Here is a 25,100-nt window from a genome sequence, read left to right on the forward strand (position 1 = left end):
GCCGCGTACTTGGGAAATGTGGAGCTGTAGGTGTAGGCTCCTGTTTACTCCCTTGCAGGAGGGAGGGTGTTAAAAGTGTTCAGTCATGTGTTTTCAGTTAAATCTTTTACATGCTTGCTTTCTATTTTAAGGAAGTAGTTTTCTGTTGCTGATTGAGTTTAATTTGTCAGTTTTATTTGTTAAAAAAAAAATCTTTATTTTGGTTGCAAAGGAATTGTGAAGTATGAAATATTAGAATATTATACTAACATTAAATTATAACTAATTTCATGCAGTAGCTAGGCCTGTTGGCAGTGTTGGGCAGCAACTGTACTGTAGGTTTTTAATAAATACATTTTAGCAGCTCTTTTCCACAAGGCCATTGCAGGAAACTCCTGAACTAAAGAGCTAAAACACAGAAAACAAAGAGTGATGCTGAAGGACATTAGAGGGATCGTTCATAACCTGGCAACCCAAAAGTTATTCTTATTTATGGTTTAACTGATCTATAAAGTATCAGTATGATGTTAGTATGGTTCATTAATAATAATGAAGCCATCAGTTAGGTTTCAACTCATTTTTTGGGTTGGTATTTTCGCAGGTTATTTTAGTAGAACTTTTACAGATAACATATCTCGGTGCTCTGGTTTGCGTGCACTGACAATAAAATGCATTAGTAAAGTCAACAAGCTGTGACAAGTCCTCTGAAAGTACTGAAAGACTGAAAAGAACCACTAATAACCAGTGACATGCAATACCTCATACCCCAACACACCTCACCAACATGTTCACTTTCTCTTTTATTTTCTGTTTAAGCAATCAAAAGGCATCAACAATGGCCCGACACATAGTTTTGATAAATGCAACAAAAGCCACACACACACAAAAGGCTTCCCACAGGTTCAGGAAGGAAGAGTTTGTTACTAATGGTGACATGGCGTTTTGGATTTTTGTATGTCTGTGAATGAGAAAGCAGACAGGAGATTACACAACATCAACAAACCCACAGCCAAATTTTAATCCGTTTAATGTTTGCTCAGATGTCCACTCAAATTCTCTTTCATTGTCTTCTTTCCAAAAAGGTGCAAGTTGTGTAACAAGGTTAAACCATTTCTCAACACCACTGGTCAGATTAACACATCAGATTAACTATTGTTAAGAAAATTATCATTTCCATCCGAAATATACAAGATATTTAGCATGTAGAGTCAGAGTCTGCCACCAAAGTTCATGCAGGTCAGTTCCATTCCTGATAAGACAACTGAGTGACGTTCCTCTTGTCATGCATTAATACTGTAGTTAACAGAGGAAATAAATTGAAAGTGAAGATGCAAAGTTTTGTTCCAAGATAAGCTATTCAGAATTTCACCATAGCCGTACCTCTTCATCAAATTCTAGTCTGTTTCTTTACTTCTGGATAAGGCAAAATGATTCTCGGCACTGACACACTGGCCCTGTGTTGTCTGCCATTCAGTCACTCCATCAGTTCCTTATAAGACAGTGTTTTTAAGCATGCCAACTAGACAACACAAGCTCTTTTCCTTATTTGGGGGCCGATACATAATATGTGGAGGTCAGGAGAGCCACGGCAGCTCTTGGCTTGCTGTGCAGTCTGGGGATTGCTTTCAGTGTTAAGACATATATGCTTTCCCACCACTTGGGTTATTGCTTCCTGCAATGAGGGCAGTTATACTAGGATTGTCATTCCTACGAAGCAGACATGCTATGACAAGACCCTCCCCCCCCCCCCCCCCCCTTCACTTCTTCCTATGTTTGTTTCCTTGTTCCTCTTAGGTGAGTACCGTAGATATCCAAAGACACTCCAGCTCCTCTTTTTGGGTGCGGTGCCCAGCAAACAGAGCTTCTGCAGGCCCCCTTGTGGTCCTCCGCTCTCTCCAACCAAACTCATCCTGTGTCTTCCTCCTCAGTGCTCAACAGGAGGATATCAGCACAGTGCAGGCATGAAAAACTTTCTTTTCCTGTTTGTATTTCCGGGTCCAAATCTTAAGGTAGATCCAAGTATTTAGTGCATTTTCTTATCCTGTCTCTGATCCAGGTCTCAGCAGTTGACCTTTGCACTACCTTAGAGATTATTTTAATAACAGCTGAAAATCCTGTTTTTGCTGACCTCTGGTAGTTTGAGTTCTCCCCGGGCTGCAGTGATACAGGGTTATACTCAGGTCAGTACAGGTACAACAGAGCTCACACACCTGGCAGACATACAGTAGACCTTGATCAACCAGAAGAGGTCAGTGAAACAAAACAGTTTCAGCCTGCTTTAAGTTGCTCTGTAAATGTCCCTGATGAATTCGCCCAGAGTGGAAGCACTGCAGGCGCTGTTGGGAACCTGCCCATGTCAAGAGTTTTGCTTGAGGGCAGTGCTTTCTGTCACAAGGGTAATATTGCAGGGTTCAATGGGTTCTGGCATCGGTGTGTACAGACTTCCTGTTGGCGGCTCAAAAACAAGAGTGTAATGAGTGTTTGTGGAGACAGAGGGAGCATGTGATAGAGCTTTTTTCCCCCCTGAAAATATACCTTAAGTTCTTTGTTTCCGTTCATCATCATTTCCTTGAATATTGCCGAAGGATCAGGTACGATGGGGCAAATAATGGCGCTGTGCCTACAAACAGACAGACCACAACAAGCATATGAGTGACAAAGCAACAACCAGCAATGTTTCCACCACCAAAGTATAATATTGAACATGTCAACAGGCAGATGTTTTTTTTCCTCAGAAACTGCGTCCATGACTGTTACAGTTCTGGAAAACTGAACATCTCACACTTGTAGCCAGATCTCTGCACTGGCTTGCAGTGAACTGTACACTAATTTTAAAAACTGTCTTGCTACACCTACCAACCAGTGACTGAAGGTGGGGCAGGTTTGTTAACTTTGTCCACTGATCAAACACTGAAGCGGTGGCAGCGCTCCAAGAAAGTCAGGTGCAGTTTTAACCTTTCAGTGTTTGCCAGTTGTAAAGAATGATTAGGTTTCTTTGCGTTGAATGCCGTTCGCTCACAACAAATGTCCTAAATATCTGCTTATTCTTTTTGGGGAAAAAACAGTCACATGCATAACTTCTGCTTCTTGGCTGGTATGATAAAATGCACCGAACCTTTATACAAGGTTAATCTCAGTGACATGTTTTCTCAAATAGTGTTTCACAAAGGTATGCTTTGCAACATCGACTCTTGAAATAGATTGCAAAATTTGGTATAAAGCAACTGGACACCCACAAATGTACTTCGCCCTGTCTACAAAACATGGTGTAGTAGGTACAGTAGATGCAAATCTTTTTGGGTTTGGTCTACGTAGGTCAGCTTTTCTCTGTCAAAAACGTACCTCCTGAAGCAGTAGCAGGACAGAATGACGCAGATAAACAGAATGACAGGGATGACAATGGCAACCACAGTAAGTGTCCTGTCAGGAGGCTTATTCGTACCTGTGATGAACAACAGACACACACGTTCTTCAGCTTTCATGGCAATTTCAAGCTTTTTAGCTCAACTCAAAAGTTGCAAAACAAAACTCAAACCCCCAAAGCATCCTAAACCCCAAACCGCACATTTATATCCCACAAACACGCACACAGCATCAGAGAGCCCGCTGGGGAGTCAGTCAAAAGAAGGCGAAGTTAACTCCAAATTACTTGAGTTGATGTTCAGCTACGATTGTTACTGCAAGTACATGCATTAAAACCTTCGCAAGTAAAAAAAAAAAACTTCATCATTACATCAAGCCTAAGCTTGTAAACCTGTACAAAGCGATGTTTTAGTCTGCCCGGTCCACAGTCTCTTATCCTCTACATTTACACAAGCACAGCAGGCTAGCTCGGCTAATAGTGAATTGAATACTGAATCAGGCTAAAACGAAGCCTGTCCCATTGTTGTTAACTTATCTGCTCGCGGAGAGAAAAAACAGCTGGCAGTGAAACACAGCAGTAGAGAGGAGGAGGAAGGATTGATTATGACTGATTCTTCATTCTTTCAACAACTTCACTCAGTATTTTGAAATCAGGAAAATGATTTATTTTACTGACATTTTAGATTAGTTTGCAGTGAGATGTTATTGAGTAATATTAAATTCTAATCCTGTAAACAATTTAAAGTCATATCGCACATCACAGATTATCCAGATAATCCCTTGTATTAGCAGTGTTCATTGCTTTCTGCTATAGTGTATTTTCTGATGCTACCAATGGAGGGCTCCAAAACTTGAAAATTGTACACATAGCAGCCTTAAAGTAAGTGAGCCTGGACATGAAACTTCAATTAATAGCCCAGGATTTTATTTGCTTCAATCACTGAACTCAACTTGCCTATATTTGGCACAGACACAAAAGTTTTGCTCGGCAAAGATGGCAAATACCATCAAATAGCTTATTTAAGTATGATTATTACTTGAATAAAAATTAGGCAATCGATTAACATATCAATTACAGCAGATCATTCATTTGATCTAGCTCTGAGAGAGCAGGCCAACCTCATCCACGCAGAGAGAGAAAGAGAGAGAGACTCAAAACCAGTAGCCTACTCTTGAAAGGTCACCCTAGTTTTTTCAACTTTGATTCATTTTCATTTATTTCATTTCCTTCTCTCTTTTTTACCATGCTGGTAAATCTGAATAATTAATACGTTTGTGCTCACGGTATGACTAACTAAGGTGTGTAGCATGTCCATATTGACAAAAGTTTAATCATTTATGTTTCAATTCGCGATCTAAGCAGCAAAGCAGGCAATCCGGTAGCCTTTGAGAGGTTTTGTACATCCAAAGGACTTCTATAAAAACCAGAACCAGCATCAAATTGAGACCTGCATTTATTTGTCAAAACGTGTAGCCACCAGCCAGTAAAAGGGACTTTTTAATAGCATTTAATTGGGGCTCAGCTTTCAAATGTTGTCCCAGACAACATGTGTGTAATCTGGAATCAGCCAGTTCATTCTTAAATTATGGCTAAAAACCTATCTTTTGACCTATCTATCATCGGAGTCAGTGTCACCTAATCAGTGTGGGGTAACAGTGACCTTGATCATTGACATTTAACAGCCAAATTTTAATCAGTTCATCCAAGTGGACATTTGTGCCAAATTGGAAGAAATGAGATATCACCTTCACGAGAATGGGCCTCTATCGCCGGCGCAGAGGCATAAAAATGAAACGTAAGCTAGGTGACTTGATATAAAACTTATTTTAACAAACAAAAGGATAAGTAAAATTTTCTGGACACTTACCATAAGTTACAACTTCACCGTAGTCGCTGGAAACTTTCAAGCATGTTTTATCAGTCGTGACTTTGGATTTGAACTCGTAAAGGCAGTGAGCATAGTTCATATGCGTCATATGCTCTTCTTTGGCCGGCACAGTATAGCTCAGATTCTATAGTAAGCACATATAAAGCACAGTGTTACATGTTGCCAGGTATGGCAAAACAACATGCCATTGATGTAAGAAAGATTGTTTGGAAATAAGCAGAGACATTTGTTGAAATACAACAAATTGGTACTGCTGAAACACAAACTTATGTTCCGAACATGTGGTAATTGCAACTAATAGACTTAATGCTTAAATGTGAGGACATACAGTCTCATTGTAGCAAATGCTAAACCTCATTACATTAAGGAGGGATGGAGAACCCTAACCCTTATTTTAGAAGAAATTTTAGTCTGAACAGTTGAATTTGACAACTTACCTTAGCATCGTTGTTGCATTCGCTGACGTTGATCTCATATGTCCAGTCACAACTTTTTCCAAACTCTGGAGGTGTCCAGCTCAGTTTGAGTTTATTGTTCTCTTCTGTGATGTGCAGCTTTGGCGAAGGTATCACTGAGTAGATTGTAAAAAGACAAAAAAAATATTTAGATTTTTTTAATATATATTTTTAACTTGTACTTGGCAGCATAAAACAAGATTCACTGGTTTTAAAAGTATTATTTATTTTCACAACATGAAAATAATGACATCAATATTAAACTCTGACACCAACCAAGTTCAGGTTTAAAGGTGCTCATTCCAGCATCACTGTCCACAAGTATGCAGATGTCATCCTCGACAGTAGCATTCAGGTAACAACCCTTCTCTGTTCCACTGCTGTAAGGCTGATCGCAGCTTCGTAATGTTTTTATACTTTCCTTAGAATGTCCACAAACCCTGCAATAACAAAATGGGGAGGTGATCAGAGAGGCTACAGCTGGCACACATGCTTTGTTATAGTTTTTCACATAAATAAAAAACAACACAAAAATTGGTTTGGCTTGTCCTCACTGCTCTGAAAACCTCCATGGATCCTGCAATTCCTTCAGTTACCACTAGATGCTCATAAAGGTCAAAGATTATCTGACGCCCAATCATACCTGTGTGGACTCATAAATGTTCCTAAAATAAAAGCACTTCACAACCCCACCAGCCTGGAGTGAAAATGCCATCCACTCACTCTGCACTTCTGATGGCCAGATTAATGCTTTCACCCTGATCCCTCAATATTCTGGCACTGTATTCCTGTTTTCATGACTTTGTTAGCTGAATAGCTGAATGCTGCAAACAGAAATGAGATAGGAAGGGATCCTTCTGCACAAATCACTCTCTAAAGAGCAAATACATTTTGGCCCTGGGTAGTCCCGACTCTTATGTTGTCAAGCGATACATTTACAATCACTTGACTTATAATACAAATAAAAACAAACGGCTGCTGCACCATTTCACTTAAGTTGGTTACCATGGAGCCCATGAAATGGAAAGGTAAATACTGATACGCCTTGGATGATAATATCCCAGTGCACAGTTCATGATATGAAAACAACTACATAGTTCCTCAGATGGGACTATGTAGTTGTTTCTTCACTGGACATATACGGAGACATACTGTATCTCCTTTATTTTGACTGTTGCTGTAGTTCTCACCTATAGGAGAGCTTCAGTTCAAGAGAGTCATTTACTGATTTCCAGGAACAGTTCCTTTTCTTGGAGTCGGCTAAGCATTTGAAGTCCTTCACCAGTTCGGCTGCACGGTAGAAAAACAAAGGCGTCACATACAGCAAGATTCAAGTTTGACAGGACAAATTAAAAGCAAAAAAAAAATCTAAATACAAAACATTAGTACTGTCAGGTATCCGCTTCTTACCCCTGGGCTTTTCGCTACGAATGGTTATGGACACGGGTGTACTCTCATTCACACTGTCACAGATTAGACTTCCAACAGTTGAAATGTTGTACATCCAATCAGAATCCAACTCTTCTGTCAGCCAAGTTTTAGTAATATGTCTACAGGTTGTGCACGTCACCTGGAAGAAAAACAACACATCTTTAATGACAATTATGCAAACACATATTGAAGCACTAGAGGTCCATTGTTAAAAATAAATTAAGTCAGAAATGTTGAAAGCATACACATAAGGGCTTTAATCAATTACATTTGTTCTCAGTGTAACAAATCAACTAGAGGAGACTTCAGATTTGCTTACATTAAACAAACCACAGTGATTATCATGTTGCTTTTATCACAGTTGAATTACAGTAGCGTGGCAATGCATCTTAAAGAAGGGACCTTTTGAAAAACAGGGAAACTACTCCTCTTTTGTGCGTTCAATGAAACACAAACAGCAGCGACACATTTAATGCACGACCCCTCACATCCTTTTTATCTGTGTCCTTGTAGCTGTTGTATTTTTAGGGTTTTTTTGTATATTTATTTGGCAAAAGGCTATTCGCAAGGACATTGTATTTTTGTCATAAACCTCTCATTTTTTTTTGTGTGTGTGTTTCATCTAGTTTCTTAAACTAAAATGATAAAAAATATTGTTCTTTATGTTGGAGGGAGGGTCATGCATTTCCTCCCAGTCACTCAGGGACGCTTGAAGAAAAATCAAGGAGGGTCACACCGCAGTTTTGATAATAATGTGCGTCATAGTGTCATATTTAAACTCTAATTTTGCTCAGATTAAAGCATAATGACTTGTAAGTCAAAAAAAAGAGTGTGTTTTGTTGCCATTAAAGGTTATATTATCACTCACCTATGGCAGAGTGATAATCTACTCAACAGATCTGCAGCTTGTAAATGCCTGGTTTTCAACTGTCAACGTTCTAATTTGGATACCATACAGATTCCTTAGCATCGCTAAAGAAGAGTTTTCCATGATGTTCCTTTGCAGTAATTTAATGAATGAATCAAATAAATTAATGAATGACATTATATAGTACCAAAACAAAAATGTTTTACTGGTTGGCAGTTATGACAATAAAGTGCATGTGATCTGTAGCCAATGGGCAATAACAAGCATTTAGTGGAGGTAATTCTCCACTGATGTTGCTGCAACCTGGGGACCCCAGGACTCCCACATATACCAAAGACACCCAGTTTCATCGTGTTCCTTACATCTTCTTTTCCATTCTTCACCACGCGGATTTTGTACTTGACCTCAGCGTCGTCTGGCAGACCGACAGGCTTCGCCCAGGACACGTTCACAACAAATGGGTCGAGCCACTCATATGTCAGCCCTGTCGGTGGTGGAGGGCGATCTGTAGGACGGGAAATAGAAAACAAGGAATGTATCTTACCTACATTTGGTAGAGGAGAGGATGAGATGAGCTTTGCTGAGTATAGGTAGACAGGTTCTTTGGGTTATTGTGAAGTTTTTATGCAATTTAAATGCAATATTACATTGTTCCATTTAGTTAGATTTGTTTAATTAGAAATGCCTGTGTTTCATGAGCGCAGTGGTGAAGAGAATGTGCCCATCTTACCTGAATACTGCTCACAAAATACAAAAAAACAGTGGGACAGCTAATGTTTCAAACTCTGTGGGGCCTGAACATTAAGATTTTCTTAAAATTAATTCAACACAAAAATGTTACAAACAATCAAACAATTAATTATCATGAGAACACAGTAAATGTCATATATAGGTTTTTTATTAGTGTACCAAGCAATTAACCAAAAAGTGGCCCATTTTACTTTAATCACATTTCCACATAGGGGACCAGAAGCACCTTTTTGGGATCTTGGCCCCTTTACGAGATTAAACATGTCATGATTATGGCATAAAGTTTTAAATGTAAAAAACGTTTTCCAAAGAGTTTCAGTTTGGTGATGCGTCTTAAAAGACATTTTCACTTCCGGCTGCATCTGAACAATGTCGCATCCACGCACACTGCAGTCAAGTGAGCCGAAGGTGGGCCAACCTGACGCAGGTTGTATTTTTGTTGCGCGTCTATTTTACAATAACGGTAGTTTATTGCTCAAGACGTAACAACTCAAATCTTTGCCTAAAAGTAGACCTGCCAATACCGCTCTGTGATAATAATATTAATAATAACTTTAAAGGTACTTTAAGTATTAAAGTAAATGTAGGCTATTCATCAGAGAGTTGTATTGTTATAAGCCATTCCCTCTGAAATGTAGAGAAGTATCAGATTGAAATATTCAATATATTAAAAGTTAGGCTACTTAATTACTTTCCACGACTGTTTGGTTGGTTGGTAGTACAACGTAGAGGTGTGCCAAAAACAGAAAGGAAGGATCTTAATCCTATAAACACTTTCCTTTACTGGTTTATTGAAACGTCCAATAAATTCCTCTCATACTCCTGTAAGTCTGTAGTTTGCTGTGACTACATGAAAAATTAAGTCACCTCACTCCCCCAGTGAGTCCCGTGTCCACTTTGGTAAATATGATTTTGGACATTTCAGCTAATTGCGAATGACGATTATGTGATGAAAGTGTGTGTGTTCAGTGCTTCTTTAGTTTGCAGGTGCCTCCACTTTCTAGACTTTTGTCAACAATTGTCCAGCAAACTGATTTTATATCCTCGAAAGAGAGAGAGATCCGGGAATCGAATAGAATTTTCAGTTCAAAGCCTATTTTCAACCAATCATATTACAAGTCTTAATAGGCCGATATAACCCTAATCTGCAATAGATCTCGCCACAGAGATGTCTTTGGAGATTTTTGGGTGTGCGCTCGGCTTCTGCACGTAATTGCAAGATAGAGGCGCAACCAAATGTAAACGCTATAACCGCTTTTTGTAAAAACAAACAAACAAACAAAAAAAACGGGTCAATGTCTATTTTTATTAAATCCAAACTCGTCATAAAAGACTTTGGGAAATCTGTAAGTGTATTTGAAACAATTTTTGTGGTACCCCCCCCCCCCATTACCATAGGTGTCTCCAATTTGGGACTCTCAAGTAGGCATGTAAAAACCTCATGTGTAGGCTACAAACGTTAATAACAGGACAGGCAGTCTGTAGCCAGGACTACAAAATGACAACATTAGCAAGCTGGGAGAAAATGGAGATGAAAAAACACAGGGTTAAGTTAATAGGAGTGGACTATTTTGGACTTTCATTGTGCCAGAAATGGACAGATAACAATAAATAATTTCATCGTCATCATATTGAATGACATGTCTTGTGTGATAAACTGTCGAAGGGGTTGAAAGTGCGTCATTAAAGCTTGCTAATTGACCTTTGGCATTTAACACAATGTGCGGTCTGTTAAAACCCTAATTAAGCTCAAGGTAACAATTTGTCTAATTTACACGTGAATACCAAGTAGTAAATGTGTCTTTACCTGCTTTACAGTGGGGTGCCATTATCACAGCGGAGTACGTTAAGAAGGCAAAAAGACCCCGAGTAAAAGTCATGATGTCCTCAAGAGTATCAGCGTTTATTCCCTCTGGAAGCGAGTCAAATCCCTCGATTGTTTGGTGCTCCGAGTGAAAAAAATGTTTTGTTTAGGCCTAGACTATATGCAAATTCAAGCGACAAAATGTCAAAAAGACGAGTAAATTTTAAATGGGAGCTCAAGGAAACAGAAGACGCAAACACATTCGCCCAGCACCTTGACAGATAGCCTCGGTGGGCGCTCCGAGTCTACCGGGAACTGCGGGGCGGAGTCGCTGCGAGTAGGAGAAAAGCTGTGATGACAGCCCGGGAATGACAGTGACTCAGTGGGAATGTTAAACCGGTTTTGCGCCTCCCCCTTCCCCGTAAAGTGTTAAACAAAAATTCATCCAACCGTCCACAAAACACTGTCCTGGTAAGCACTTAAAAGTAAATAAAAAATAAATAAAGGAGCTTCCCGCGTGGCTCTCTTCATGAAGGCACACATCATGCGCGCGTGTGAGGCATTAAGTGCAACGTCTACAAACCGCTAGTGTCCGTCCATTCTTCCAGGAAGTCGTCAGCCTCCAAATGAGCCTGATCACTAAGCTGATTAACTGTATGGTAATGGCATCATGCAGCAACAAACAGCGCGTCGTGGACAAACTGGCGGTGCAGGGCCAGGGTAAACATACAGAGGAGACGCACTTCTCATCTGATATCAGTTGTATTGTTTTCTGAAACCCTGTTAACACTTGACAATGGCTGACAAGCTGGATCCACTGTAGAAATGAGTTTGCACCATACCACACAACACCCCTAGTAGCCTACACCATGTTGGCCTTAGGGAGACATACATAATTCTAATTATTAAAATCTTAAAAGGGTAGCCTACTCCAGCCATTCATGAAGTTAGTCATAAAGGGCTGGGGGGTTGAGCCAGTCTTTACTTGAGGTGTAAAGTAAGCACATGACCTTACAACTCTGCCTGTGATGTCTCTGACTAAAATATGTACATACATGTTTGGGAAAAATCATATTGGATCTAAATTTAACAGTTTTTAAAATATGAACTTCCAAAAAAGTTGTCTCTTGGCTCAACTTGCCCTGCCTGATGAGTGGTAGGTTAAGCCACATGGGGGTCAATGTCATTTCATCATGCCAACTCAAATGCCAGTTGAAAACATTGCATTGCAGTTAGATTTTGAAACCGTCCCCCAGTTGTTTTATGTGAATGTGGCTTTAATGTCATCCTGATCGTCATGTACCTTGCCACCCGTTGTAAGGACTTTCTGTTCTGTAGCTCTCCCACTGCTCTGTCCTCCATTTATAGAAGCATGGCGTGATGGTTTCGGGTCTAAATTGTTTTTGATAAAATGAAGAATGCAGTGCAGATTTATGGTAAAATGGCTGACTCAACTTCCCCCAGGTGTTCCGGCTCAAATTACCCCTTCCCTGCCAATTCAACAAATTTGTGTCATACAGCTGTTTAGAGCTAACATCATGGTAACAGTATAGCCTCGTTATGTAACTAAAACACTAACACACGCGTCTGAGATTTTTTTTTCAATCTTGTCTGTAATTGCTTAGACACATGAATCAAGAATCAATTCACTTTGAACGTCACAAATCAGTTGTTGTTTGAACTTTGTGTTTACCACTTCATCAATGGGCCTTTCTCCACAGGGTGAGTAAAATGGATGACTCATTAAAAGTTTGTGGTCACATGGCCTAATTTTGTCTATGGTCGCCGAGAAACAAGGGGAGGCTCAACTTCCCCACAGGCTCGCTCTCCCATACAGAGTAAAGACCGGTCAAAATCAATGCAGCAGGTTGCTTCGCACGGCGAGGAAACTTAACCTCGTGTGTAAAATCCACCAGCTTTGGGATAAATTGAAACACAGACTACACTGAAATGTAAGAAATCGTTTTCAAAGGCTTTCAAACAAGATGACACAACAATCTCAGCACAAGGTCCGAAGCACTTCCTCTGCACATGGAGTTGCCTGGATGTCACAGAAATGCAGATGTTTTCTGGGCGTTTTAAGGAATCCCTCCTTTATGCTTTAAAGTTGAGACCGACTCCAGAATGAGGAAGATCCCATGAAAAGCTCTTGAACATCCACTAATTGTAAGATCGTTTTTTTTTTTTTTGTCTCCTGAGGTCACAAAATCATTTATCAGCCTCAATAGTTTTTTCCCAGTTTTTATTGAAAAAGGGGCTTTACAAAGGAAGTTTGACAAGCAGCTGCACTTCAATATACAACGCAATAAAAATGAAAAAGAAATCTCTCTGCCGGGACAGATTTGGACTGAACAAGAGTCCAAAATGTTTCAAATATAAATACATACATACAGTACGTACAAACATACAGGGAGACAGGGTTTCACTTTACAGCATGACAAATTATGTACATTTGCTTAAATATTATTAATCTATCTGCTAATTACAGTGTAGCACTTGTGAAATACTGTGAACAACCAGCATGTGAGGAAGGTCTTATTACTTGAGATAAGGGAGGTTTTTTTTAGAAGGCAGAGCACAAAGGCACTGGATCTTAACCCAGATGAAAGGAACTCTCCACTGTACAGGAGTAAATGTTACCACACCGCCGTGATCAGCATGTGTCCTGTCGTGTTTCTGACTTCAAATGCCTACAGGCCATAAAACGAGCTCACAGAGAGAACGGTTTCAATGATTGTTACACAACTCTGAAAGAATTTGTGATCATAATCTTTTCTGGTATGCCATTATTCATCACCTCTAAGATAATGTGGAACATTGTTATGAGGTTTGTTATACACTTACAATGTAACTGAGCAAAGCCTTAAAGAGCAGCTCTTTTCTTTAACTGAGAAGGCTTTTACATTTGTCATTAAACAAACAGGGTGGTAACTTTCGACTGATGCTCACTTTTACGTGCTGCTCTTTAGACCTGACTTATCTGTCAGGTTGACTTATCAGTCAACCTGACTGGAATGCGCCACTTTCCTACAAACACCAATCCTTGGCTCGACAGAGTATCCCAATGCTTTCGGTTTTGGTGCCTTGTTAAGACAGAACTGGTTTGAGTTGGGATGTTGCTTGCCTTGCTGGTCCAACACGTAAAGCCTAAGGTGCTATCGTCTTCTAAAAGTCAACTTGAGCAGTAAAGAGTCATCCTGGGAGGGAGTGTGGTGTCCTGCATAGATCTAGAGGGCAACTTTAGCAGGGAGAGGGTGGGAATCAATTGCTTTAGCACAGTATCTCTGTCTAAAGAAACGTCAATCCTGCAATTTATCGCAAAAGGCAGGTCAAAAAGTGCAATGCAACCTGGCGTGACTCAGCACAGCCGCTAAACTTGACATGCAGACGTTTAGTTGCCGTTGCTGCAATACATTCTCAGAAATACTGCTGCTGTGGTTTGAATATTACATCAAACTGATTTTTCTGTGATATCTCACTACGACCATCTTCCGCACATCCAGTAGCGATGCAGAAGATATTCAAATGGCATCTCCATGGGGGGGGGGGGTGCTTGGCAAGCTTAGCTGCACAGACATGAATTGGAGAGCCGCCCTGTTATCATCCAGTTCAGGCTCTTCAGGGATATACATAAGGGACGGTAGCGTGCCGGAGGGGTGCCAGCGGGACAGAGGTCAGGCCAGGTCGGTGGATGTTCCGCTGATTGCACGAAACACATGGAGTGAGTTTTCCAACAGAGAGCGCATCATATCTTCCTGGTAGATCTGGAGGTCAAAGCAGAACAGACAGGATGAGTGACAGTCCTCAAATAAAGGCTATGGTCAGACACACACACACACACACACAAAGTATGAGTGAATATGTTGTTTACATGATGAAATACAAAACAAAAGTATCAGGTCTTTAACCAAATTTTGCTACAATCATCAATACTGACGTGAAACTGTGTCCACACAGACGCTCCTCATCGCTTTTCCTTTCTCTGTGTTATTCTGTTTTCAAAACTCTTATCAGAACTTCTCTGATGCCTTCCTGATTATTGTTTTGGTTTGCACAAACTCTTCCTTTGCATGCTGAACCACCACAGTGGAATTGTTTTTGTTGTACTTTGTGCTTTCGATTATTCTGTTTTAATTGCTGAACAAATCGCAGGCGTGGGTGGCAATGTAGATGTCTGGCACCAGGCTTATAATTTTGTTGGCTGTGATTACACTACTAGTTACTAAACAGTTTTATTAAAACCACACAGCCGCTGCTGCAGCAGACCTGTATGACCAAAGTGAGCAGAAAATACTGCTGGACTCCGTGGCTAAAGCGGTAAATGTAAAAGTGTACAGGGTGATACAGGCAGAGTTACATTTATATATAATTTTATTTTATTCATTTGGTCACACCTCTGTAAGAAATTGACACTTTATTTAATTTAGTGCAGGACGGTTAACAAAAGAAAGTACACTGTCCTAGGTTATAACTAAAAAGCCCAGAGGGAACTACTGGATCTGGCTGAGCGCCAACATATGATCAAATGGAACATTCTTATCATTCTGTCCTCTGAAGGACAGATCACGTTACCAGTCAGGCAGATGAAGAGTTAAATGATTTGCTCATTTATTTGCAATCATCCTCATCTTACACAAAAAGCAACATTTAATAATGCCTACTTAAAATTGTAATCCGCTATTATATTAAAATGTTTGAAATAAAAAGGGTTGCTGATATTTAAACCGGTTAAAATGTGGCTTACATATAGAACGGCTGGAGCGAGCTTTCGTTAACTATTAAAAATACACATTTTTATATCAGGTTTTGTATTGGAAGGAGTGGAGGAATCAAAGTGGACATTGGTTAGAAGCATCTGTCTCAATAATGTTGTTCACAATAAGTGTTGCAGGAGTTTTGACCTCTTCAGACACTGTCCCTTCTCCATGCACCTTGAAAGCAGATGAAGTGGTGCCAGAAATCCCTTCTCCGCAGGTTATAAGTTATGAAGATGAACCCCATCTTACACACTAAATTAGATGTATGTAAGCGACACTGGATCTGCAACGACGTGGAAACCACACGGCTTCTAGTCAAAAGACATTCAGTCGTGCATCATCGTCGGAGTTTAACTCAATCGGGGATACGTCTGCTGATCCTTGCCACAGATGTGATCATCTCTAAACATGCATTAAAACTCTGCTGGGCCGTTAAAAGCCTCTGCCCCCACAGTAGCCAGACGTCAACTAAACATCGCTGGGGACAAAGGAAAAAGGTCCTTTTTTTTCCTCAAAGAGTGAACTGAACTAAACTCTGTGTAACATTACGAGCCACAGAAGAAAGACCTGACAGAGAACTAGAATGACGCAGATGTTAAACTTTTGCAATCTCAGTTGTGTTTGGTAACTGGACTCATCACTAAATATATATATGCCATCCTGTTTCACAGCTGAGTAATCCCCTGTATCTAGGACAGAGGTTTCCAAAGTGGGAGGTGGGCTTCTAACAGTTTCATGGGAGGCTCAGTGAATGGAAAATACGGCATTAGTTATCAAAAGGAGGTCACATTGAGTAGCCAAAATGTGTCTAATCTGGTCAAAAAGATAATTGTTTTTGGGGAATGTATAGTCTTTCCCACTTTCCCAGAGCCAAAAACTAGTAAATGCCTTAGGACCAACATTTTGATGTATTTGATGTAGTCTGACATGATGTCAAACAGCAATATCAGGCCACCTTGCCTCAATTGTTGAGTGTCTATGCGATCCAGGAAATGAGTGCAACTCAAGCAGGAACCTCGGGTCTGACAAGTGAAGCCAATGCGGAACTGCCTTAAACCTGCGTGGCTTGCTGTAAGAAGATTGCATTGGAATCTTCTTCAAAATGACCCCACTTCTCACTTCATTTATGACCTTAGCGAACACCTCCCTCACGAGTCTCGATCGCTAGTTCCACGTCTTCTTCAATACAGCATGATGTTCAATTTGTAAATTAAAGCAGGGTATGCTGTAAGGCGTGGCCACCTTGTGACTGGCAAGCCGCCCAAAATGCAGCCAAAATGCCAAACTTCACTTTTCAAAAGAGTAGTCCACAAACCAATGCATGACATCACTGTGGCTACATCCACTTCTTTAATACGGTCTATGGGGGAAAGTAAGCAAGTAAACCAAGGGCGTGGGTGGGTGGCGGTGAGAGGGCGCCAAGCTTTGTCTGAGGGGAAGCCCACAGTCTTAGACTTTGAAAACCCCAGATCTAGGATATTCTTGAATATATGATAAATACAATGTTTAATCATCAGCTGTCATTCTAGTAACTTTCTGCCATTTCAACATCCTAGTTTTAGTAATTTCTGCGTAACCTCGTCAGCAAGTGATGACCTCATTTCAGTTGATGGAAGACTTGTGATGGGAGAGCAGCAGCACTGTGCAAGCAATCTGTTGCTGATTCAAACAGATCAATACATTCTCCACCCGTGCAAACGTTTCGTTCTTTCATTTCTACACGATCCAATTATACTTCTCCTGTGCTTGAGAGCAAACAAGTTTGACCACTACTGTCACAAATACATGACAAAGAGTCGAATGACAGCAGAAACCTGGATGGCATGTTTATCTGCCAGCATCCTGGTTTGTTTTGGAAGAACTGAGGTAGCAGGAGATCTAGGAAGTCGTTTTTTTACATGTTTAGACATGCAAATGCTCCAGCCCTAACCAGGACTCTGCTGTGTGTATGTAAACATAATTTGATTAGTGGTGTCTCATTTGGATTGTTGGCCTTAACCTACAGTGTAAATATCTTTTCACACCTCAGAGTGATCCCACAAGTTTGTCTAAGGCGTGACTGTGCTACATCTGCCAAAACCACTTTGATCTTCTGAATGTGTTAAGATCGTTCCGCCTTGATTTTGACATTACATTACTGCATTTGCCTGTCTTCATGTCACTAATTGATCAGCAGCTTTTAAAATTATCTTCATCCATTGGTTTGTCTTGTATCCAGATGAAAGTATTCAGACGGCCTTTGCATTTAACCACGAAATAGAAGACGTTAACCAAGAAGGTGAGATCACAATCAATGAAAAGAAGGACAGAAAGACAAACTGAGATTTAACACACTTCACATTACCTGGTTTTCCTTAAAGCTAAAGGCCAGCACATTGGAGAGAAAAAGTCAGGACAGTTAGTTCAATTGTTAAATTAGAGAAGCTAAAGTAACATCAAATGTGAGCAGACCTGACCGGTTTTCTGCTGCAACTTCACTTATGGGAAGAGAATAAAGTATGCGGTCATGTTCCAGGAAAGGAGAAATTCAGTTTTCAATTATTCCTGGACGTTACATTGCCACAGCTTCATGTTGCAACTCACTATGACTCACTTCAAGACTGGCAATTTTTGGCAGCCGTAACTACATTACAGCGGTTGCTGAACGTTATTGAGATCTTATAGGAGCATTAGGCCAAAGTCTTTATGAAATCAGTCCTGCGGGTTAATGAGGTGATAATGTGACCCGAGCATATGCACTGTATGCTCCTCATAAAAATAAACAGCAATAAACTTCAACTCTGCTGCTGCTCAGGGTAATCGTGGGTAACATATTTTGTCAGTTACCTTGAGCTGTAATTAGCCAAACAGAGATAGTTTTGTTGATGTTTTGTCATTCAACTGGGTCAACTGACCCTTAATGTGCCGCCAGCTTTCCACAAGCTTCTGCTGAATTTTCCGAACATGTCTTGATTCTTTTTATTCTATTAAAGAATTTTTATAAATACAGAAGTGAACGTGACATGACTACAAGAGATGTATCGGCCGCACATTAAAGAACAGTAACTATTACCCACCACCCCCACTCCCATCCAGCATGTTCCCATATGCTCCAGTGCAATATTTATGCAGCGCTTTGATAATGACATGATTTGCTGTTATTGGTGGATCAGTGGAATACTGATTAGCCACAAAGGAACCCAATACTTGATTTCCAGGCCACTGCATAAATATTTTCCTAATCAAGGAAATGGGTGAGTGTCTGGGTGTGACGAGGCAGGGGTGTGGTCTCATCAAACAACATTTCACTCCACCAGATTTCTTTTTATTCTTATCTGGGCCCAGAAAAGTAAGATTACCTGCTCGTGGATGATGTCAGACAGCTCCTTTACCATTTCTTTGAAGTTGCCCTTCAGGCCCTCGTGGTATTCATACTGGTCCTCTTTGATCAGACGCTCGTTTATGTCCAGGGCCATACTGCAAGCCTGGACAAAGCGCCTGCAATTATTAAAAAGAAGATGAAAGTTATCATTAGATCTCTGACTCCACAGAGTAATTAAAATCTGAATCAACAAGCACCTCGTCATTCAGTTACAGGGAAAAGCGTACCTAAAAATGTCCTTTAGGTCCTTAACTTTCTTGTTGCCAGATTGGTTGGATTTACTCTCATCCAGGAATGCTCTGGCGTAGGCCATGGGACCTGCATTCACCTGCAGCAAAACATGCCTGAAATTGTTAAGCATTCATACTCCGATCAGCGCACTAACAGATAACAATCAGCAGTTGTTGTTTGTGCTTTCTCACGGCACCCCAGACCAGTTTTGCACAATAACAGCATTTCATGTTCCTTTTTTTTTTTTTGAAGAAGAATTTGATGTCTCTCTTGTCAAATTTGACACATGAAAAATACAGTTTCCACAAGCGTCTTCACCTGCACGGAGACGCAGCCCTGCAGTTTGAGCTGCAGTTGGATCATGTCCACCTCCTGGCTGGAGCAGAGCTTGGTCAACTCTGCCGTCCGGGCCTTCATCTCATCTATGGCCACGTCCACTGGCTTAAGCTCCACGTGCTTCTCTCCGACCACCTCTACGCGCTTCTTCACATATGGGAAGGTGTTGGCAGCTGAACATGAGAGAGGCAGGAAAAAATGGTTAGATCATGCAAATGTAAAAAAAAAAAAAAAAAAAAAAAAAAAAAAAAAAAAGCATTAAACAAATCATCTTCCGGGGACCTCGCCGTTGTAAGAAATCAAATTTGAAGGTAATTTTTGCAGCGTATTGTGGCAACACAACATTTGTTTTGATGCCAAGGCAAACAGCAACAGCTGTTTGTTGCTCTTCAGTGCGTACAGCAAGGCTCAGCCAAAGAGACGCTGAGTATTGTCTCTCTTACAGTACTCACAACTGTTTCACAATGAAAGCTCAGTGTATTAGACTAACAAGAAATAAAAACATCGCTTCAGGGGGCTCAGTGAAACGAGATAAGCCAAAGATACTAGAAAAAGGTAGCACTGGAGGGAACCTAACATCCAGCTGCCACTTTCTACAGTAACCAGCTGGTTCAAAGTGGGCGGTCAAAAATTACATAAAATATTCAACAATACACATCTGCTCTGTGAGAAAAGACTCTAGCTTTTGTTTATAACATGAATTATGACTTTAAATGGATGAGATGAACAACCAAGGCTTTTGCTTTGATGCCTTTGTGGGATGTGTCATCATGTTAACGACGGTGAGTGCATTATTAATGTGTTGGAGTTTCTGTTATGACACGCTGTTTTTCTCTCATTGTGGGACAACTTTAGTATGTATGAAGAATGTCTTACAGGTTTGATGAAATATGAAAATGTTTACCGTTACCGGCAAAGTGTCTGAGAATTAAAGTGTGTTTCACGTACTTGTGAGCACGGTCTTCCTCTTGCACTGCTCCTCCACCCCGCCGTGTTTTTTGCCCGACAGCGTGTAAGGGGTCTCGAACACAAAGCGGTTGATGTTGTGGCACTTCTCAAAGTCCGTCTTCTTCTCTGGCGCCTCCTTCTCCTCAAAGTAAGGCTTTACGAATGTCACCTGGACGTAGGCGAACTTGGGGTCCAGGTCCTTGGGGTTTACCTGTGGGCAAGCAATGAACCTTTAATAAAAATATAAATGCAAAGCACTACGTTGTCAGAGAGTCTGGAGAGATAAGTGAGGTCTGGATCAGATGAAAGTGAAAATTTGAAAGTCAACTGCATGAAACTTTCAGCCAAAAGCAACCTGAACTTCAACACAATAAAAGCAGTCAAAGAAAATACATTTGCAAGCTTTCACGATTACTCAATGGAGAAGAAGCGGATCATTTCCCACGTTATGTTGGACAAATTATATTTTCTACATAAACACGAGAGCGGGGCCGCAAAGCCAAATTGCATACCGTGGCAGAAACTTTGGCATTGATTTTGAAATAGTGACTCATCATTGATTTAAAGATAGTGATCATATGTATACATTGACTCCTTTGTAAATAATAATGATAAAAGAGATCACCCAAATGGCTCTGATCCAAAGTTTACATACCTTTGAATGCTTGGCCTTGTTAACAGACACAAAAAGTGGCACACACAGGTGAAAATGGCAAATCAAAGGTTAACTTCCCACACCTTTTTAAATTTCAATTAGTGTCTGTGTATAAATAGTCCATGAGTTCGTTAGCACTCACGTGGATGCATTGAGCAAGCTGGATACTGAGTCACGGGGAGCAGGAAAGAACAGTCAAAAGAGCTGCTTAACAAAGTATTTGAACTTTATAAAGACAGAAAAGAACATAAAAAGATATCCAAAGCCTTATCACTTATTAAGAAGTGGAAAATTCAGGGTCAGGTAGACCCAGAAAGATTTTAGCCAAAATTGCTAAAGAATTGTTCAGGATACAAAGAAAACCCCACAGGCTGCTATGGAAAGAGATGGTGTGGTTGTTGCAAGTAGCACAATACAAAGATAATTGAACAAAAATGAGCTGCATGGACGAGTTGCCAGAAAGAAGCCTTTACTGCGCCAACGCCACAAAAAAGCCCGGTCAAAAGATTCCCGACAACACCTTCACACTCCTCACAGCTTCTGGCACATTTAATTTGGAGTGACAAGAACAAAATAGAGATTTATGAGCACGGTGGAATGTGGTGAAGATTGATGGAAAGATGAATGAGGCATGTTATCAGAAAATATTGGCAGAAATTTTGCATTCTTCTGCATGGAAGCTGCGCATGGGACGCTCTTGGACTTTCCAGCATGATAATGACCCAAAGCACAAAGCCAAGTTGACCCTCCAGTGGCTACTGCAGAGAAAGGTCTCCTGACCTTAATATCATCAAGCCACTCTGGGGAGATCTCAAACGTGCGGTTCATGCAAGACGACCAAAGACTTTGCATGACCTGGAGGCATTTTGCCAAGATGAATGGGCTACTATGCTTACTGCAAGAATTTGGGGCCTCACAGACAACTATCACATAAGACTGCATGCTGTCATTGATGCTAAAGGGGGCAATACACAGTATGCAGACTTTTGAACAAGTTCATTTTTTCTTTGTATACATGTTTTGTTTTGTAATTGTGCCATTCTCACTCATTTTTCTCTACACATGATATGTTACCAATTCTCCAAGGGTATGCAAACTTTGGTGTACAACTGTAGCAGCCCACCATTCAAAGTCAGAAACCACACAGCAAGACCTTCCTCCATTTATCTACTGCACCTTGTTCGAGTCCTGAATTATCTTGACGTTTTCTGGCCCAAACTTTTCCCCGTAGAGCGTCAGCAGCCGCTGAGAGATTTCAGACAGGCCAGTGAGTTTGGGCTCTTTGTAAATGTACTCCTTCCCGTCCTCCTCCTCGAAGAAGCCCTGCGCAAAATAAACGTTTACCTCAGTTAAAATTATAATGAAGGACAATCCCATTCTTTTCTTCGTTTTCAATACAAATCAACTTTATGTGGCAATATCCTTCTAAAGATGGAGTGATTAGGGCTGGGCGATATGGCCAAAGAATGTTATTGTGATAAAAATGTCATATCATTCGATTTTGATAATTATCACGAAAAATATCAAATCATTATTTCTTTTTAGGTTTAAAAGCTGATTTTTGCTCCTGTTTGAAAGTTGAAGAAACCAGATCTTTTTTTCGCTCCCTTTTAAGTTTTTTGTTCATGATTCAAATGAATTAAACTAAACATTTGTTATATTGTTATTGAAGAAAGTTTTATCAAGATAATTATCATTATTGTTTGATTGCCCAGTCCTTCTGTTGTTTTTGCCCTAAAAATGCTGTAACGCCTTTGCATGGTGAAGTTACAGTGTTGCAATCAGTTGCAGTTGCAAATTATTTCTGTAATTACAGTTTTCACTCTCTAATCATTTCACTTCCAGATGTTTAAGTTGCCACGTTACCAGAATGTCTTGTCTCAGTCCAACATAACAATACAGAGCCACATAGTGCCTGTTCATAGTTCTAACTGTAAAACATTAGATGTTTTTTTAAAAGAGAAGCTCCAAACCCTAATAATGCTGCTGTCTTTAAATTGTTCCCCTACTTTCTCCCACTTTGTAAAGCTGAATTCATTATGCACTGCCTTCCTAGTCACTGCTAACTCTACTCTTGAGGAGGGCGTACTGTGTGCTACCTCTGAGACATGATACTGCCAGTAGTTTCTTCTCACCTGCCAGAGAGGAGCTTAACAAGGGAAGTGTAATGTGTGGGAGGTTCACGCCCCAACTAACCCAGCTCTACCTGTGCAGGTGCCCCGACCAACTTGTGAGTCACTACCACGGCAACAAGGACATGACCATTAGACTCGTTTGAGTGAAAATAAAGTGGCGTGTGGGTATTTTGGTAGAAATGAGGTCTTGGACATTGCTCGCAGCAAGTTTTGTTTTCAGCATCAATCAGCTGATAACTTAGTGCTTTTCTCAACAAGCTGCAGTCCAAATGCTCAGCAATTCAGAAAGCAAAATAGACATTTAACAAAATGATTGCAGGAATGTCAGGAAAACACACAACACTGAGCTACAAGAAATGGATGATTCTTTCCACTATCTGTCATCCACAGCAGATCACACTGTGTGAAGTCCTACAGTTAATAAAGTCCCGCCAACAGCAAGGCAAATGTGTGTGATAAATCTTCAGTAGTGTTAAGTCTGATAAACCACTGTGGTTAATTTGAGTAAACATGCAAATTAATCACACAAACTTGTGCATCAAACCTGCTGGTTATAACTCAGTGTTCTGCCACTTTATGTGTGACATCCTAGGGATGCACTGGACATTTTTTACAGTCTATTAAAGCTCTCTGGGAAAGGTTTCCTAAAATTGATTTTGTTTTGTGATATAATGTGATACAACAGATTTAGGATTAATATTTTAGATTCCAAAACATCCAAACCTTGACTGCATAACAGGATAATGATTCATCACCACACCCATTATGTTTATATTAAAATTTACCCAACCCTTTTATGTACAGCATAATGCTCTCTGGTACGATGCCATCCCTGCTTGTGCACAACAGATCCACACTGCAATTTAATTAAAAGACCCCTTGAAGCTGCTCATGGACCTCACCTGTCCATAAAAAGCCACTCTGAAGTACGTCCCGAGCATCCTGCGGCCTGATTGGATCACTTCCATTATCTTTTTGTAGGCTCTTTGCAGCGTGTCATACAGTCGGCTTAGTTTCTGGAAAAACAAGACAGTTGGCATCAGAGTCGGTCTATTTCGAGAGAGTTTGTTTACTTGAGCAACTGAGCAGTGCGTGCAGAAACATGCACAAGCATTTCAGTTATGTATTGTCCCAACAAATGTATGTAAAATAAAGAATAAAAATCTTTTCTTTTCACATAGTGCTGTGATAAACATATGTATAATCCTTTTGCTTGTGCATTGCACAGTATACTTCACCATTAGCTGAAAGGAGCGAAGCTCTGTATCAAGGTATAAAGAGGACTAATGTCAGGTTCACATTAGATAATTATGTGGCTTTCATCCTTTAGGGGAAGGCAGCAAATTGTGTGTGAGGGAATGAGCATGCATCAGCTGGTAAACCCAGAATAAGGAGGTGGCTTAAGGGAGCCACACAGAGCAGTGTGTGGTTTCCAAAATTATATCAGAAGGAGGCGGCTCAGTGTTATGCATTTAAATATGTTTTTATATATATGTCCCCAGTGTGTGCAGGGAGGCTCAAGGACCCCATATTAAAAAGGGTTGGATGAGTGCTATGATACCACCACTTTCTCCACCCTGACCTTAAGAGCAAGAAGGAGGAGCCATTAAAAGCACTCGATAACCCAAAAAAGAAAGTGACACGAAAAATTCGCAGTACGTCAAATTGTTATCATTTTGCGTAGCTGCTTTAATGTGGTGCCAAGCTATGCGCTAGCTTGACCTGCTGGAAAATGTTAAAAATGAGATGCTGACAGTCCTGTGAGTGCACGTCAACAAGTCTAAGAAGCCAGTGAGTTTAACGAGTGGAAAATGAATAGGGTAAACTTTACACAAAAGTATTTATATCAAGGAAATGTTTCTACAAACCAAAGTCCTTACATAAGTGTGATTGTTTGGCCTCTGTGGAGGAATCGCTTTGCAAGGAACAGTGGCTGCATGTTTACGTGGGCCATCTGAATGTAGGGATGTTGCTACGGTACCTCATACTCGTGGCGCTTCTCATAGTTGGGGATGATGAGTTTGGCTATGTGCGTGATGAGCTCATAGCGTTCGGCTTTCCACAGCGCCTCCACACAGACCTCGAGGTGTTCGACCAAGACCTCCTAAAAAGAGGTAGAAAGGGGGAAACAGATCCCT

General features: G+C 40.5%; 2 protein-coding genes across 4 annotated transcripts in view; both read right to left on the minus strand.

The window, feature by feature from the left end:
- Positions 1–989: 989 nt before the first annotated feature.
- On the minus strand, positions 990–11,107 carry LOC123980784 (interleukin-13 receptor subunit alpha-1-like). The gene is made up of 10 exons (XM_046065330.1): positions 10,543–11,107; positions 8,348–8,490; positions 7,097–7,256; positions 6,877–6,976; positions 5,963–6,126; positions 5,669–5,802; positions 5,211–5,355; positions 3,322–3,421; positions 2,515–2,599; positions 990–2,434 (listed from the first exon to the last, which is right to left on the minus strand). Exons 1-10 carry the CDS (start codon positions 10,613–10,615, stop codon positions 2,336–2,338), a joined length of 1,203 nt encoding a protein of 400 aa, XP_045921286.1. The 5' UTR covers positions 10,616–11,107; the 3' UTR covers positions 990–2,335.
- Positions 11,108–12,764: 1,657 nt separating this feature from the next.
- The window catches only part of dock11 (dedicator of cytokinesis 11), a 69,198-nt gene continuing 56,862 nt past the window's right edge, over positions 12,765–25,100 (minus strand). For all 3 annotated transcript variants that reach the window (XM_046064167.1, XM_046064166.1, XM_046064168.1), the window contains 8 exons: positions 24,944–25,066; positions 23,865–23,978; positions 22,004–22,150; positions 20,173–20,383; positions 19,207–19,397; positions 18,885–18,985; positions 18,635–18,773; positions 12,765–14,303 (listed from right to left, as the gene is read on the minus strand). In XM_046064167.1, the coding sequence (XP_045920123.1) occupies positions 14,214–14,303; positions 18,635–18,773; positions 18,885–18,985; positions 19,207–19,397; positions 20,173–20,383; positions 22,004–22,150; positions 23,865–23,978; positions 24,944–25,066 (1,116 nt within the window). In that variant the 3' untranslated portion in view covers positions 12,765–14,213. The remainder of the gene's footprint in view (positions 14,304–18,634; positions 18,774–18,884; positions 18,986–19,206; positions 19,398–20,172; positions 20,384–22,003; positions 22,151–23,864; positions 23,979–24,943; positions 25,067–25,100) is intronic.

The sequence above is a fragment of the Micropterus dolomieu genome, linkage group LG12 (genome assembly GCF_021292245.1).
Source record: "Micropterus dolomieu isolate WLL.071019.BEF.003 ecotype Adirondacks linkage group LG12, ASM2129224v1, whole genome shotgun sequence".
In the NCBI taxonomy this organism is placed as follows: domain Eukaryota; kingdom Metazoa; phylum Chordata; class Actinopteri; order Centrarchiformes; family Centrarchidae; genus Micropterus; species Micropterus dolomieu.